Source organism: Silene latifolia, unplaced genomic scaffold, assembly GCF_048544455.1.
Source record: "Silene latifolia isolate original U9 population unplaced genomic scaffold, ASM4854445v1 scaffold_57, whole genome shotgun sequence".
NCBI lineage: Eukaryota > Viridiplantae > Streptophyta > Magnoliopsida > Caryophyllales > Caryophyllaceae > Silene > Silene latifolia.
Genome location: NW_027413480.1, coordinates 1,713,521 through 1,730,039, shown reverse-complemented (window position 1 = coordinate 1,730,039; position 16,519 = coordinate 1,713,521). Strand labels below are relative to the sequence as shown.

At 37.6% G+C, this 16,519-nt stretch overlaps 2 protein-coding genes across 3 annotated transcripts; one reads left to right on the top strand and one right to left on the bottom strand.

Annotated features, from left to right (window-relative positions):
- Positions 1-1,278: 1,278 nt before the first annotated feature.
- On the top strand, positions 1,279-7,112 carry LOC141639762 (glutathione S-transferase DHAR3, chloroplastic-like). Its single transcript, XM_074448812.1, has 6 exons — positions 1,279-1,596; positions 2,471-2,561; positions 2,647-2,790; positions 3,920-4,037; positions 5,779-5,919; positions 6,833-7,112. The coding sequence occupies exons 1-6, from the start codon at positions 1,296-1,298 to the stop codon at positions 6,914-6,916; spliced, it is 879 nt and encodes a 292-aa protein (XP_074304913.1). The 5' UTR covers positions 1,279-1,295; the 3' UTR covers positions 6,917-7,112.
- A 775-nt stretch (positions 7,113-7,887) lies between these two features.
- Positions 7,888-12,653, bottom strand: LOC141639767 (protein C2-DOMAIN ABA-RELATED 4-like). 2 transcript variants are annotated; one of them, XM_074448815.1, is made up of 3 exons: positions 12,327-12,644; positions 8,805-8,900; positions 7,888-8,386 (listed from the first exon to the last, which is right to left on the bottom strand). In XM_074448815.1, exons 1-3 carry the CDS (start codon positions 12,435-12,437, stop codon positions 8,096-8,098), a joined length of 498 nt encoding a protein of 165 aa, XP_074304916.1. In that variant the 5' UTR covers positions 12,438-12,644; the 3' UTR covers positions 7,888-8,095. The 2 variants fall into 2 exon arrangements, with proteins under 2 accessions (XP_074304916.1, XP_074304917.1); XM_074448816.1 differs by lacking the exon at positions 8,805-8,900 and having other exon boundaries at positions 12,327-12,653.
- Positions 12,654-16,519: the final 3,866 nt, after the last annotated feature.

Sequence of the window (16,519 nt, the reverse complement as noted above, 5' to 3'; positions counted from 1 at the left end):
TTAATCGTGTGGTTTTGGCCGTGTTTGTATGATTGTGATGCAAATAATAAGGTACGTAATAAAGGATTGACACAAGAGATTTGGTGACGCGGAAAATCCGATGTGGGAAACAACCGCGGGAAGGAGACTATATCCTTCCAAGATTCCACTAACAATAATAGGTAATTTAGTAACGAATACAAGAAGAGTAGCACAGCTGATTTGCTAGCGTTATGCGTGAGGCGTTGTGTATGAATGAATGATCATCCTCCTTTCTTTTCCGTCTTATATAGGATTAAACCCTATTAGGGTTTAGTTTTCTTGCTCTTCAAGGCAACCGTAGTCCAACTGATGGGCTTGTATTCTGCTCCCCTTAATCGGCTACCCGTGATCCATGAGCCGTCTTATCCTCTTCTTGCCAAGTCAGCGTGTTTACTTAGCTTCTAGCCCAATTAGTCTTCGCTGGCTTAATATGTGAAATAAGGCCCAAACAACCATTCAAGCCTACAACCTTTTAATTGTTTTATTGAATTTCAATAAACTACTGGTGTAATTGGCGACACAAAATCAAGGTAATAACTTTATAAAAGCTCCAAAATCTGCCAATAATGCAAGTCCGGTGGCGGTGACTCAAATGTTTATTGGCGATTTCGTGTGTTGAGGCCTGAGGCTTGAGGGACATCGGCCAAGAGTGGTGGTGTTTGTTGAGTGGGTGGGAGGTTATTGGTGGTTGATGTGGGGTTGTAGGTGGTGGCTAGGTCAATGTATATGAGGAGAGATAAAATGGAATAGAACTCAATGACTCATGGTCGATTGGTGGTAGGGGGAAGTCTGGGGTCAGTCAATTAAAAGGTTAAGTCCTCAAAACTAACTAGAAAATTTAACGTTTACATTTACTAAGGGCATGGTTAGGACTTAGGAGTTAAGGGGGAATACATGGGAATAATTTGGGGATATAAAAAATGAAGAATACAAGTGAGTAAACACGAAAATACAAGTGTACAGATGAGAAAAACCTAATAAAATACACTCCCTCCTATTCTATATATTATTATTATTATTTATTCCTCTTATTTTTTTGTACAAGAAATAAGAAAGTGAATTTGGACTACACAAAACACACTAGCCACATACCATTGAATTTGAACCACACAAATCAACCTAAAAAAGAAAAAATGGAAGAAAATCTAAATAATTGTTGAAGAAGAAAATAAGAAAGAATATGTAGAAATTAGAATAGTAGGGAGTATGATAATTAGCGTCATGAGGAACTCCGAAGGTAATCGGCTACGAAGACCGAAAACAAACCGATAGAGATGCCTACAAAAACAGCCCTACAAAAGTTAGAAAGGATACGGGAAGAGGAGGAGCCAAAAATAAGAGCAATAGAAGAAATGACGAGCGTAAAAATAACAGGAGCAGCAGCAGCAGCGTATTCCTTATCCTCAACAACCACATTAAGATGTCTGACGTGCATTACTCAATTGGGTTTTCAGCCAAGAAACAAGTTTAATGGAATTTCTAAGAGGTTCATCACTACCATTTCCATGGCTTCTTCTCATCCTCTTCAAGTCTGTGTCAAGTCCTCCGTCCTCACTCCTAATAAACTTGGCGACTGTATATATATTTCTTCCTTCACCTTTTTGTTTTGCTTCGAATTCAATATTACTTAATTCAATTCCTGCTCGAATTGCAAGTTTTAAAGTTTATAGGGAAATTTAGTTTCTAGGAAATGCATCTTCTTATCTAATTATTGTTATTTTACTCAAATTCATGAATATTTTGGTTGGGAACTCTTTAGTCTTATTTGATTTCGATACGGCGTTTGTAAATGGAATACCAAGGTTGCATTTCTGGGTCATCATTGTGAAATTGTGATGAGCTGATGGGTTCATGCTGCCAAAATTGGGAAAGAAATAGACGCGATGATTGAATTTGATAGTTGCAGTTATTGCTGTTCGTTAGCTAAGAGGGGTATATGTATTCATTAGCGAATTAACGATTTCTGAATGTATCTACTTAGTAGAGGGCAGTGGGATTAGAATAATTCCAGAATGGAATCTCAAGGAGTAATGGTTGTCTGTTGATCCTCACATTGTCTAATCTATGGCATTCTGCATGCGTAAAATTTCGATGCACTTGCTGGTTTTTGTAGATAATAATCTCATGGGCATCAAATACTTAAACAAAGCTCTCTTCATTAACCTGAAATAACAGATTTTGCTTCATCAAATGTCAATTGAACTAAAACATATAGAGTACTAGCTTTATACGCTACTAAGCCTACTATGCAAATATAAGTTTATAGCACAAAGTCGGGGATATGCAATACTATGTGTCAAGGGTAGCTTTCTCTTTCAGTGCAGCTGGATTCATCCTTGTCCATTTTGCGGTTTCAGAAGATTTCACTACAGAAGGGAGATTATATTTGAGAGGCCAAATTGATAGGCTTTGAGGTTATTTATAATTTCGTGAATGTTCAAAATTTCAGGTCCATTTTGTCAAAGGGTCTTGTTGACATTGGAAGAAAAGCATCTCCCTTACGACATGAAGCTGGTTGACTTAACAAATAAGCCAGAATGGTGAATTCACTAAACCCGTTACCAGGGCTTGTTCTTATTTTTCTAGTTTTGATGCTTATGATTTTGCCTGTCTTTTCGGTACTAGGTTCACAAAAATCAATCCAGAAGGCAAAGTACCTGTTTTGAAGGTAGATGAAAATTGGGTTCCAGATTCTGATGTCATCACAAAATATCTCGAAGAGAAATACCCGAATCCACCTTTGGCCTCTCCCCCTGAAAAGAGCACAGTGTATACTCTCATTTTCTCGTGCTCATTACTATTTTTATACACTAATATGTGATATTTCTAGCTCGTTTGAGTTATGAATATCTATTATGTCTTCTCACGTATAATGTGATCATGTATTTTCTGTTGACTTGAATAATAAACATGATTTCTAAATAAGTCGATTGTTTTGTATAGGGTATTGATTTTTGTAGTACACATTTACTCACAATAGTACGTATTTGTTAATTTTACCCCTTTTATATCCCAATGTTTTCGCCTCGTTTATCCCCTCCTAAGTCCTAATTAACGACCGCCCCAAACCACCCCTACCCATATTTGCCACATTCCCCCCCCCCCCCCCCTAACTCCGTCCACCGTACCGAGGCTAGCCCATTTTCGGCCATATATGGAATAACAGTAGTAACTATTAATCTGCAAATGTAACTGAAGATATCGGCACAGTGGTATGCACAAAATTAAGTTAATTCACTTACAGTTACCACTATCATTGCGCTGGTATTTGACAATTTAGTAGTGTATGTCTTGTTGGTAGTTGGTTTTCTTTGTTACGTACGTACCACTCATCACCGCGCCTCCCACCTACCTACAGCTGCACACTGCCGCACGGCCCTCCGACGGCCCATCGTCCACCTGAACCTTCACCTCCGTCGCCCCGACGACCATCCAATCATCAATCAAACCCTAATAAATCCCCAAAACCCATTATAAAACAGATCAGCTACCAAAAAGAAATGGAAGAAGATTAATATTTTCAATAATTTGTGTTTGAGGTGTCAAATACTTGTTTTTCATTGGAATTAAGGATTATAATTGAGAAATTTTGGTTGATTTGAAAGGTTCAATTGTTAGAAACGAAGAGAATTGGTTTAGTGGGTTTTTTTTTCAGCCAAAGGCATGAAAATGGAAAATATTGTAGAAAAAGTACTCCGTTGAGTAAATGGCGTACTACGAAAATAACCTATGTTTTTTATATCCCATATTTGTGCAATTGATATGATGTCTGGCAGATGGGATTTCATAGACACATGGCTATAATGGCTACTCCAAAAAAAAAACTCTTTTTTTTTGTTATATTTGTATGTTACTGACATTCTATCTAATATCACACCCATAATGTTCTTTGTTGCAGTGGCTCAAAGATCTTTCCTGCATTTGTAGGCTTCCTTAAAAACAAAGAACCTAGTGATGAAAAGGAGCAGGAACTACTGAATGAGCTCAATTCGTTCAATGATTACCTGAAAGAGAATGTAAGATTCGACTTTCTATATCTCCCACTCAAATTTAGCTTTTACATAAATCATAAGGCAAAACAAGTTAGCCTTTCCCTACATTACCAACCCTTGGTTAGCATCCGATCCTTCTCCACTGCTTGCAGACTTTGCAATTGGATTTATTTAGGTCCAGGCTGCATGGATATTTGAAGTCAAGAAATTGCAACCATATTTCTTCTTTAAAAATACCATCTTTTCCTTTAGAAATAGGTTCGCAAACACTTGATTAAGTGATTTATTGTGGACCGTAGTAATGGTTTGCTTCCTGTTCTCCCTGAAGTAAACGTAACTTTATCCCAATTCTTCCAAGATCATTGTTATTTCCCCAGAGTTAAAAGTTCCAAGGTTCCTTTCAAACTATTTATAGCCATGTTCCTCCATCTCGAAATTTATTCAAGTTTAACTTATGAGTAAAGTGTGAACTATCAGTTTGGTGCCCAGCAAAGGGGTTTGTAATCAGGGTTACCGGATTCGCAATTCGTTCAATTCGCTTTCTTAATTCTAATTTGCGATTCGCTCAATTTAGCGAATTACATTATTTTAAAATTCGGTAATTCGTCGAATCCAATTCGCAAAAGGATTATTCTTTTATATCAACAAAGCTAAAAAAAATCATCTTCCTGTCAGAAATCAAAATCAAATTAAAGCTAAATCTACAAATCTACAATAGTGAATCAAATCATTGTGCTTGGCTTCAAAGTTCAAACTTCAAAATAACCAGGTATCTTTTCTATACTTCAATTTTTCCTGATTTTTTTTTGGTTTTTAGCATAATCATATAATTCACTCATCTCAGCGAATAATTCGCAAATTGGGACGAATTAAGATGAAAATGAATTGCGAATTAATTCGTTCGAATTAATTCGCAATTCGGAGGGGGACGAGCGAATTAGGTAACCCTGTTTGTAATAGTGCTGTCCGGTAGCAACCAAGTTTTGACCTGTTTTAGGGCTGTACAGGACATGCAAATATCTTTACAGCGTCATCTTGTTGGTGTAATATCATCTAGCCTACAGTATTATTTATTCATTTTCGCTTCAGAAGACTGGAAAAAGATAAATAAAACTTAGATTAGGTTGTTGTTTGTATACAATTCCTATTTCGTGTTATTATTTGTAGTCACACAATGTTCATACAAGTGGAAGAATAATTAACCATATAACCTCTTTAAAGCTGATTGTTTCGTCTTAATGTGGCAAGTGGTTAGTCTCATTGTTCAGGAACTAGTTTAGTTCTCATCTCATTTGATTCCTGATAATCACCTTGTGTTTGTAAAATATTTTCCCTTTTTGGAGCCCTTTTTTCCCCAAGATACTGTACATTTTCTTCTTCTTTTTTCGTCTTTACACTTAACCCCTATTTATAGCCCGTCTTAGTTATCTTTCATAAAATCTTTTTTTTATTCAATTTTTTCATCATTCTCGTGCTTCCGCTGTAATCTCCCCTTCTTTTTTAAGTTATCTTTTGTCTTAGGTTTCCTTCTCTTTACTCTCCTTTGCTTTTCTTTGTTCACTTTCTATAATTCCCTTTTAATTTGTTTCTTTCTCTTATATTTAGACTAGCGGTTCCATATAAGAATTCATGTTAGCCCAACCTCAAATCATTTTGGAACTAACGCATTGTTGTAGTAGTTTTTTATTTGGCGTTGTAGCATTTGAAGATCACTTAGCCAATTTATTTACAAAATTCTAACTGTTTAATCTCTTATTACTTGAAGGGCCCTTTTATCAGTGGGGAAAATATATGTGCTGCTGATCTATCACTCGGACCAAAATTGTACCATATGGAGATTGCCTTAGGACATTACAAAAGATGGTCTGTTCCAGATTCACTTTCTTATGTGAAGTCCTACATGAAGGTATCATTATATAACTTGCACAAATGTTTTACCTTCAGTGGCGTCTATCAACTTAACACTCCATCCCATTTATATTGTTTCCACAGTGACTTTACTGGTCATCTGGCGTAATCGATACTTTTTCAGACAACGACATAGCCACTAGTTTTAAAACGATTATTTGAAAATAATGCTTTTGATAAACCAGATGCAACATATTATGCATTGTATATCAACATATCTTTAAAGAAATTAATTAACAACGTGGGCGATCTAAATGGGATAAGAGGAGTTTAACCTTAAAGACCGGATTGGATGCAATAATAGGAGGAAATGGAGTGAAGGAGGATGGTGTGGAGGGAAAGTAAGGTAAGTGAAGGGCAGGGAAAAAGGAGCAATCCTTCCGTATCTTTGCTATGTTAGGAAGATTCTAATATGTTTGTTCCTCACTTCCATTTCCCTCTAACCAAATTTGCTAACCAAACAAGGTGAATCGTTTCCCTCCCTCTCACTCCATTCCCTTTCTCTCAAAACCTCTCCATCCACAAAATGTGTGAAGGACTGACTCGTGAACAAACTGCAATCTTTTTTTTTTCCTGCCTAGTTTTGTTTTTCCATTTTCGGATGCAGCCACCATTCTGTTGAGTAATGATGGAAGTTGAACCATTTAGCTCACTTTTTTGTTTGCACTCATTATATAATTTATATTGTGAAACATGCAAGTATGAGTGGCTAGGGTCAGTTCACGGTGCAATCCTATGAGTCATTCGATACTGCCTTTTATGTGATTTCAATCCAAAGATAGGGGTGGATAGATTTGATCCCCATCCCCATCATAGATGGGGAAGCCTAGTGGAATCTTTTTTTTTCCTAGGCCCTAGCCCTGGCGTGTGAAAGAGTGAATTATGAACATACATTTGTGTTTCATGCCCAGAGTATATTCTCCCGGGATTCTTTTGTGAAGACGACTGCTTCACCGGAGGACGTCATTGCTGGTTGGGCTAAGCACATGGGCTAGCAGCACATCTCATATTTCATCCCTCTTCAAGTGGTTCAGTATGTCAAGGATATTTCCAGAGGTGGTTTAATATAATCTTTATTGAAATATTAAGTGTATGCTAAGCCTTGCTTGCCAACTTGTATGCAGATGTTACAATTTTTATGGTTCCTACTACACTATGTTTGATTGGCTTGGAAGTGATATTCTGTACAAAGTTCGCAGACCTTGTTTTTTTTTACAGAGTATAAAAATGATTTGAACTAGGGCTGTACATGGGTTGGGCTCACGTTAAATGTTCGGTCCATGGACAAGCGGGTTAGCGGATTTGGAGTGGGTTAGTGGGCTGGGATGTTGTTTTCTTTAAATGCCTTGTCTGTACCCGATTATTTAGTAGGCAGGATGAGTTTGGTTTATGGACGGGACGATCCATGAATAGCTCCAAAACTACAGCTACCTCAGCTAACAGAGCAGAATGCAGTAAACATAGACGTGTATATCTCTGTCACGACAAGGTGTAGATTGTCTTACAATTAATGGCATGAGAAGGTAAATTTAGTGGACGATCCAGCTGGAATAAGAACATCGATGAACCTGCATTACCGAACGATCGTTTCTTCATGCTAGTGCATTAGCTTTCCCGGAGTACAGGACCTTTACGGCAACTTATGAAGCAGATACGCATGAAACAAGTTTCATCATTCGGAGTAAAAAGCTTCACTCCTAGAAATACTTGGCTGAAACTCGATACTGTCAATCCATCTAATGTATACAATGTCATATCTTCGGAGTACTTTTGATAAGTGGGAATATATTTTGTGTACAAAATCTCCTTGATAATTTTGGTTTAATAATATTATATTATTGTTTAAAAAAAAAAAAGAGTATCGAAAATCTCGAATCAAATAGCAAATCGACATCTTGGATAATTAATTTGCAGCCCCGTGCACGGATCTCTAACAATTGTCAACTTACTTGAGAAAATATAAGAGGGGGTAAATCACAATTTTATTTATACTCTGTATGTTATACGAGATTACGAGCGACCGTATTATAGGGTCAGAAAATCATCTGAATGCATCACTTATTACAAAAAAAAGGCAAAGTTAATAATCCCTTGTCCCCATATACCAAGCGTTTAACACTACTAGTTGCTTCTAATTAGTACTCCGTCTATACAAGGACTACTGAAGACGACAATTACCCACCCTTGGGGCGAGCAGCAACCATCTGCTCTAACTGGAGTTGGATTTCACCACATTCGACATTTCGCAGCCTGAGAAACATGTTCTGAATCACTTTACCTTCCCTCCAAACGATAGAGCTCTCCTCGGAAATGCAGTTGTTCCTGTCTGGTTTCACTTTAGTGATTACTGTTCCATCCGGAAGACCTTCCAAGTTCATTTTTATGGCTTCCATGAAATATTTGATGTCGAACTCAGCATCCCCCATCTTATCATCCATTGAGAAGGTGTCATGGTCATACACATACTGCATTCACAATAAGATGCTCACAGTTAAAATTAAAGTGTTCCAAGAATTACAAGTATGATCAGTCAATATCAACGACAGTAACGATCTTTATTCTTCAGGATTATTCAGAAGAATTACTGGGAGCACATTATGAGTCATCTGTATGCCATTCTTACTGTGGCACATACTTAACCATGCTATATTGCTATTGAATTTGGAGTATGAAATCAACTCGCTCTCACTTTTTCATTCAAAGGGTACGGTTTTAGATTACTACTTGCACATTATGAGTCATTTTAGGCCGCTTCTACGACTAATACGAAGTATTTGATACTATCAGCTCAACACTAGATTGAGAAAATGGATATTCACTGCAGGAATTGAGACAAATGAATGAATCATGATGATGTTATTTACTTGAGTTGAGGAAGCTTACAAGTTTGACTGGTTCTTCAGGATTCATAACAGAAAGAGTAAGTTCTTCATTCCATTCAGGATTAATTGTCTTCTTAACATAACGAATCTTTAATTTCTGTGATCAAAACTTACATTTCCACGGTGAGTACACGCTAAAATTGAAATACCCAGATTACCAACATCAAACAAGCGGTGAGTACACGCCTTTTCTTTCAATGCTAATTCAATATAGCTAATAAAGCATGGCTGTTTCGTCAAACTTGTCTAAGAGTCAAGACCACCAAATAAAGCTTAAATCACGGAGCATTAGTAATTATTCTTCATAGACAATATGAAGACTATAAGGTTAAGAAGACAAAAATATAATTGATTCAACTCACCTATGTTTGACAAATATTGTACCCGTTCATTATTAAATGACATACCCACTTTTGTGCTTAATTAAGATAATTATTCTTCATAAACTTTATGAATACAACCGCAGTTTATTAGGAATCATATACAAGAGGTTGTTAGAACAAAAAACTATAAAATGCTCCAAATTTCTTTTCTTTTTTCTTTTTTTTATAACCATAAATTTTCAAAAATAAAATAAAAGGAGATTATTAGCTATGTAGCACCAAAACGGACACGGACACGACACGGACACGTGACACGGCATCCCATGAAATTTAGGACATGGGACACGTTATTTAAATTTAATAAAATATATATTTTGTAGTTATATATGTGTGATTTTACTTTTGAAAAAGTATTTGATATTAAATTTAAATAAGTGAAGGTAAAATTTGACGTTAAATATAACTTATTCTCATTTCTAAAACCAAAAACCAACTTATAATCAATCTATTTCGACATCTCATTACTTGTCTAAAGAACATCATTTTTCCACCAAATTCAACCATACAACAATTCACGCCATTTACCTTAAATTCAACTTTCCGTTTGAATGTGTGTCCAAATACCATGGACACGGCTCAAAATACCATGGACACGCGTCGGACACGTGCCCAAATAAAAGATGAAAGTTAGACACGACTTTACAGGTGTCTGACACGTTTTGACGTGTGTCCGACGAGCGTGTCCGACACAGGTGTCCGACACGGGAACACCGATTAAGAGGAGTGTCCGTGCAACCTAAATTATTAGCATTCTAGATAATAAACAAGTACAATACAAATAAGGTGGCATTAGAGTCCCCTAAGCCACTTGATATCCAACGAACCTCGCTAAAACCAGAAACAGACCCATAACAACTGGAGTACAACTGTGAGTTATGCTGGTTTTTAAGATTTCTAAGATACATATATCCTCCAATCTCCATTCCATTCGATTATTTACCCTTTTTTTTTCTTTGTTGTATTATAAATTTAAATATGGATGAGCCACGAGTCACGACCGTCGACCAAGACTTAAAATGTGGGTCATCTAAATGGTCTTTCTACTTTTCTTTTTTTTTTTTTTTTTGACAGTATCTACTTTTCTTCTTGTAATGTTACTTTCATTTGAAATTTTAGTCTTCTACTTTGAACAAATAACTAAGTAATCTATTCTCTTTTTCTTAACATCTACTTGGACCATATTTTTCTTTCTTGGTTTTATTTTATGGGACTCCATGTCGTATGAGATAAGATACTACTCCCTCCCAGTTGTTATATTGTTCCCATTTGATATAGGCACAATACTTAAGGAAAAGTATTAAAATAGGAGTAAAAGAGTTGTGAGGGGTTGGTGATAGGAGAGATGGATGAATTATTAGTAGTTAAATAAAGAATTGTGGGTTCAAAATATAAAGGAAAGTAAATAAAATAGGAGTAAAAGAGTTGTGTGGGGTTTGGTGATAAGAGAGAGGAATGAATAAAATAAGAGTAAAAGTTACCAAAAAAAAGAAATGGGAACATTAGTTGAATAATCCGTTTCGGGAAAGTGGGAACATTATAGTGACTGAGAGGGAATATTAGAATATTAGGCCCATTAGGGCCGACTATCATTAGGGTTAGGTTACAAGTTACGACGGCTACCGTCTAGGGTTTAGAGTATCGTCGTCTATTATATATATCGTGTCCATGCAGGGTTTTAAATCTCGGCCGAGACGTATCGTATCGCCCGAGATGTATCGGTATCGGAGGCCGCCGATACGAGATATCCCGAGATGAATCGGGTAAATTGAAAAGAAGAAAGTATCGGCCGAGACGACCGATTTATAACGTGTATCGGCCAACTCGGCCCGACATCTGACCCGCGATGAACCCGATATGAACGAGTTATAACTTGTACTGGCCAAGTTTTTTAATGGAAAGCTCTTAGAAATTGTATAGCATTGATCAAATCCTAAGTAGAATTAATCTTAACTTTATATGAAATAGTCAATAGATGATGAAATATCTACAAAAGCTTGTAAAATAAATATCACCGCGATAATAGCGATTCGGAGCGCGATGGCCGAGTCGGGGACGATTCCGCGACTCCGTTACCGCGACCGCGATCGCGACCGATACCGCTATTTAAAACCCTGTGTCCATGTATTCTCATGAGAACACAACTCAATAATACAATTATCTTATGCAATTCCCCCACCATAATCTTAACAGATACTCACAAAAAGTATAGACCGAGATCTCTCTACTCACAAAAAATTACTACCTCTCATCGAAACCATATGTAACATGGACTCACTTTTTATGAGAAAAGTGAGTCTATGTTGCCCACAAAAAATAGGTCTATGGTCTTGTTCTTTTGGACTGAAACTTATAGGATTCGAATCGAATCAACTTATAAGATCTCGAATCAACTAAACTTATTGGATCCGAATCAACTTATAGGATCTCGAACTTAATCAACTTATAGGATCTCGAATCGAATCAACTTATAGGATCTCGAATCGAACTTAAATTAAGTGACGTATAGGATCTCGAATCGAACTTATGGATCTCAATCGAATCAACTTATAGGATCTCGAACTTATAGGATCGAATTGAACTTATAGGATCTCGAATCGAATCAAAATTATAGGATCTCGAATCGAATCAATTTATAGGATTTAAACTCGAATCAATCAACTTATAGGATCCGAAGTTAACTTAAATTAAGTGACTTTAAATTTAAAAGAACAGGGCCTACCTTAGCTATGGTCTGGATGAGATGGAGTGCGCTTAAACTACAGAAAGGTTACACTAAACTACAGATACTTAATCGCTAAGACTAAACTAATTCCCTGTCTTTTTTTCCACAAAAATCATAGTCGATCAATTTTTCTATTCTCTTTTAAGTATTTGTTAATTTAACTCATGTGAGTTGAGAAGAAAACAAAAAAAACGGATGGTATAATAAAAATTAACAAGTCAATCAAATGTAACGGTTAGAAAATGTGAATGCAAACATAAAATCAGGAAAAAAAAAGTAGATAAAAGAAACAATCTAGTGTTTCAAATAAACAATGTAGTACAAAAATCAAAGTAAACAATATTGTATAACTAAACTAAGAATGTTAATTAAAATGAAGAATGCAGAGTCAATAAGCGGAAAAATAAAAGAAACTAACATGAGTGCCATGGCGAAGGATGACGTAAGGATCACTGGATTTGATATCGCGGACGGCTAGATTAATGCCACGTATAATTTTGATACGGAGAAGATTCGCCATGTCCGCCATTCCCTTGATTTCTTTACTGCTTCTACTTTGTTACTATTTGACTGTTACGCCTTTTTACTTCTTGTCTTTTCAGTATAATATTGTGATCAATAAATAAAGATGGATCCCTCCTATATACCTCCGTAGACAACAAGTAGCCCTTAGTGGGACCATGCTACATATTACCGAGTACTGTACCGCAAGTCCACAACTAACTTGCGACTGGCTCAAATAAATTTCAACTCACCACACGGTCTTATAAATTTGAGGATTGTTAACTACCTCTTTCTTTAATAATTGATTAAAATATTATATATCTGGTTTTTTCCTCTTGCTTCCCGACCCCACTTGCTATATATTACTCCCTCCGTACCAATGGTTACACTTAACTAATACGGCCGTACCACACCAATAGTAACATGCTATAAATGGGTTATTTTTTTTTACAGTAATACCTTTATATTCTCCTTATATTTACACAATAACCACTTGTGGCCCACTCACCAACCCAATAATTTAATCCCTTATATTTACTTTATATACTTTCCATCTTTGTCCCTACTTTTACCCTCTTTTCTTAAATATCTCATTTTTTACCCTGTTACAATTGGTGTAGTACGGAGGGAGTAGATGAATCGAATGTGAGAGATAAAGGAAGGAAGTGGAAGAGAAGTGGAAGGGAGAAGAGAATAACAATCCTCTATAAATTCAGTTTACAACTTCAGTTCACTTCAAATATTAGTCCTGTTAATTTAATTTTGTTATTAGACATGTCTTTTTAAACTTGTAAATTAATCTTACTTAAATTTTGTTCAAATTTTATAAGTTTAATTTTGATCCCAAAATTGAATTCCGTTCACGTATGATTGTGGACATGGCCACCTACGCGCCCGACCGATCTGCGGACGTATAGCGGTCTTTTGGAAGCCACGTTCGGCGGCGTAAAAATGCTTTCGACCGGATCGTTTTAGATCGGTCGGTTTTGTCTCAGCAAGGGTCTCGAAACGATGCAAGAGATGTTCGGAGTCGCCACCAAGCATTTATGGGATGCTTGGAACCCGTTCGAATCCACTTTATACCTAGGTCAACCAAGGCAAAAAGCGATATTTGACATAAATACTAAAGATAAGGAATCGTCCCTCTTTTCCATCCTATCTCTAGAATGACTCTCGTACGCCTTGGATAAGGTCGTCCACTATCCAAACTTTCTGAGTAAGAGGTGAAGGTACGTATTGGGAAGCCCTTTAATCGGACACCCAATCCATACCCCGTGCGGCCTCTACTGATCGATCTTGGTTGGTTAAATGCAATAGTTGATAAAACGGGTAAATGCATGAATGCGCATCCACAAGTTTGAACCTAACATGTGAGCTTTCTATGTCAGTTGTTTAATCTAAGTATCAAGTATTTGATGTCGAGTTGGATTTAATGTTAATTTGCATGCAAGACGGAAATTAAATATCCATTTATCAAGTTAGGTTTATGGTGCATAACGTAATCCATTTGTCTTAGTAAGGCGTTTTGAAAATACAATGTAAAATGGGCAGATTCGTCATCTGATCCGTCCTGTATTCGGGTTAACCGAAGTCGGGGTCGTCCTAGACAAGTGCTGGAAGGAATCAAGGTCTGCATCAGGCAGCCTATATAGGCGCGAGCCATCAAGCAATGCAAACAGGCCTGTCCTGGTTTGAAAATTGGAAAATGAGTGGCCTGTTTAGGCGCGGGTCAACAGACGGTTTGAAGGGACGTCTCCTGACCATTAAAAGGTTTCCAAAATGGTTTGAAAAGAGGGTGTTTGAACCCGTCTTGGTTTGAAAAGGTCGTTTAGACCGCTTTTGTGTTATTGTGAAGAACAAGACTTGAATAATCGCCATTGTATTGACAATATTCGATGTCGGGTTCAGTTTTGCAAGCTTGACATAAATAGTTTTGAAAATGATTATGAACTAACTGTTTTAAGTTCATTTGTTTGTGATTAGTCAATGTTTATCATCGTACTCGGGTTAAAATCCGACATGGTATGTAGAACTAATGATGATTTTGTATTTATGACTAATGCATTTGTTTTGAAAATGTAAAGAAATGAAATAAAAGATTTTAAAATACCTTTTAAAATGTATTTAACCAAATATTATCACCGAAACACGGATTAAACCGTCATGGTATTAGGAACCAAGGGTGAAAAATGTTTTATGGTTAAAAGTTCATCATAAAAAAATGATTTGAAATATTTGAAATGGTAAAAACCGATTACAAATAAGAAATGAATTGAAGGGGAAGATGAGACCAAACACGGCTGGATTAAGGCCTGAGAGGGGGTTTAGGCGCAAGCCTGTCTGCTATACAAGCAGCCCCTGTCTCCGGCTAAAATCCAGTTTTGGCTCATTTAACCCATATTTGAATCATGTTATGCATGTTTTAGCATGTTATAGTCATAAAACAAATGAAAAACATGATAGAAGAGGATTTTTACATCCTCATACTTACATGCTAGGCTTGAGACGAGAAATTGACGAAAGTGTATCAACTTGTTTGGTCGAAAAACTCGGTTTGAAAACCGTTTTAGCAATGTAAAAGAGTGTTTTAAGTTTAGTGGTGGTGTAGTTGGTCGAGATGGTCGGTCAAGTGATTTAATGCACGATGACGGTACCAAACAATGTGTAAGGCTTGTGTTTTCGATCGGTAGGTCGAAAACACGTATCGGTTTGTAACTTGAGAAGTCGAGTCTAGAATTTTAAGAGAAAAATGAGGGGGCGGACACTCGCGTAAAGTGTTATGGTGTGTGAAGGTGAGTATTTATAGAGAAATGGGTGGTTGTGTGCCTTTTGAGCGACGTGGCCGCATGGGCTGCTCGAAGAGGCGCGAGCCAATTCGCGAGTCTTCGAGGTGTCTTGTCACTATCACGCAATTGTAATCATGATTTGTTCTATCCTATATTTTGGATGACATGATTTGTACTTGACCATGAAGTATTCCGGGAATACTTAACATAGAAGTCTTGAAAAGTTTTGTTTTTTTTTATGTTTGACTCGGTTTGACTCGTTGTTGGAGTCGGGATTTGAATTTTGAGTCAGGTTTTGGTCCGGTGTCGGTTCTCACTCTAGTTAGTGTCATTGTGACCCCGTCGTCATGCATTAAACACTCCAGGTACTTTTGAAAAGTTTTGAAATGTTTTATTTTCGAAATCGTTTTTAAGTTTTCCGACGTATAGTTGTACAAAACTGTCGATTAAATGCTGCGATTCCTAAGCATGTTGTAGTCCGATAATCATCGGGTGTTTGTTGGAGACTTGACAGATACTGGGTATCTACAGAGCCCCCACTTTGACTGAGGCTTGTACAGGGCGAAAGTCAAAGTATAGCCCCCAGGTCAATCAAAGATTACAACCTGAAAACCGAAGCGACGTCGAGGCGGCTCGAAAGAGTTCGGGCCAAGGACCTGCCGTCGGAAAGGGCAACGCCAAGGCGACTCGAGGATACGAGTCAAGGACCTGTAATCGGGAACAGTTTAAAGTCTGTCGACTGTCCGTGGGGGTCGTTTAAAGTCCGTAAGACAACGTACAAAGGCTCGCCAGCCATAAGAAGGAGTCATACCTGAGGCATCTTCGGGATATGTCCTAGAGTCGTTTCTTATTTGCGGACAAAGGCCCGCCAACCGTGTTGTGGATATGTTGGGGCTCGCCAGCCACTTGCGGATATAAAGGGGCTCGCCAGCCGCGTTGCGGATATGAAGGGGCTCGCCAGCCGTTTGCGGATATGAAGGAGCTCGCCAGCCGCGTTGCGGATATGAAGGGGCTCGCTAGTCGCGTTGAATGCGATGCATTTGAGGCTCGCCAGCCGTGTTGATTGTGTTGCATTTTGGGGCTCGCCAGCGACGTTGAATGTCGATTGGTCGAGTGTGGGAAATAGCCGCGTTGGACGGGCCTATTTCGAGAAGTTGTTTGATTTAGCGTGCTCCGCGAGGAAGCCTCCGATATCCTATTAGGGAATCACGACGTTTATATCGGATGTTTGTGGCGCCGGAAAGGGATAGGCTCGTGAGCTTGGCTCCCGTGGTCGGCGGTGATTTTGAATCTCCAAGGGAGATAATGGTTTTTATTGCCG

What these genes read in the sequence shown, in the direction of transcription:
- LOC141639762 (XM_074448812.1), top strand. Translation starts at nt 1,296, where the DNA reads ATGCCTACAAAAACAGCCCTACAAAAGTTAGAAAGGATACGGGAAGAG. An exon ending in ATGATTACCTGAAAGAGAAT is followed by an intron (nt 4,038 to 5,778) that starts GTAAGATTCGAC and finishes TATTACTTGAAG; the next exon opens with GGCCCTTTTATCAGTGGGGA. An exon ending in ATGTGAAGTCCTACATGAAG is followed by an intron (nt 5,920 to 6,832) that starts GTATCATTATAT and finishes TTTCATGCCCAG; the next exon opens with AGTATATTCTCCCGGGATTC.
- LOC141639767 (XM_074448815.1), bottom strand. Translation starts at nt 12,437, where the DNA reads ATGGCGGACATGGCGAATCTTCTCCGTATCAAAATTATACGTGGCATT. An exon ending in TCCTTCGCCATGGCACTCAT is followed by an intron (nt 8,901 to 12,326) that starts GTTAGTTTCTTT and finishes TTTTGATCACAG; the next exon opens with AAATTAAAGATTCGTTATGT. An exon ending in CTGAAGAACCAGTCAAACTT is followed by an intron (nt 8,387 to 8,804) that starts GTAAGCTTCCTC and finishes TTGTGAATGCAG; the next exon opens with TATGTGTATGACCATGACAC.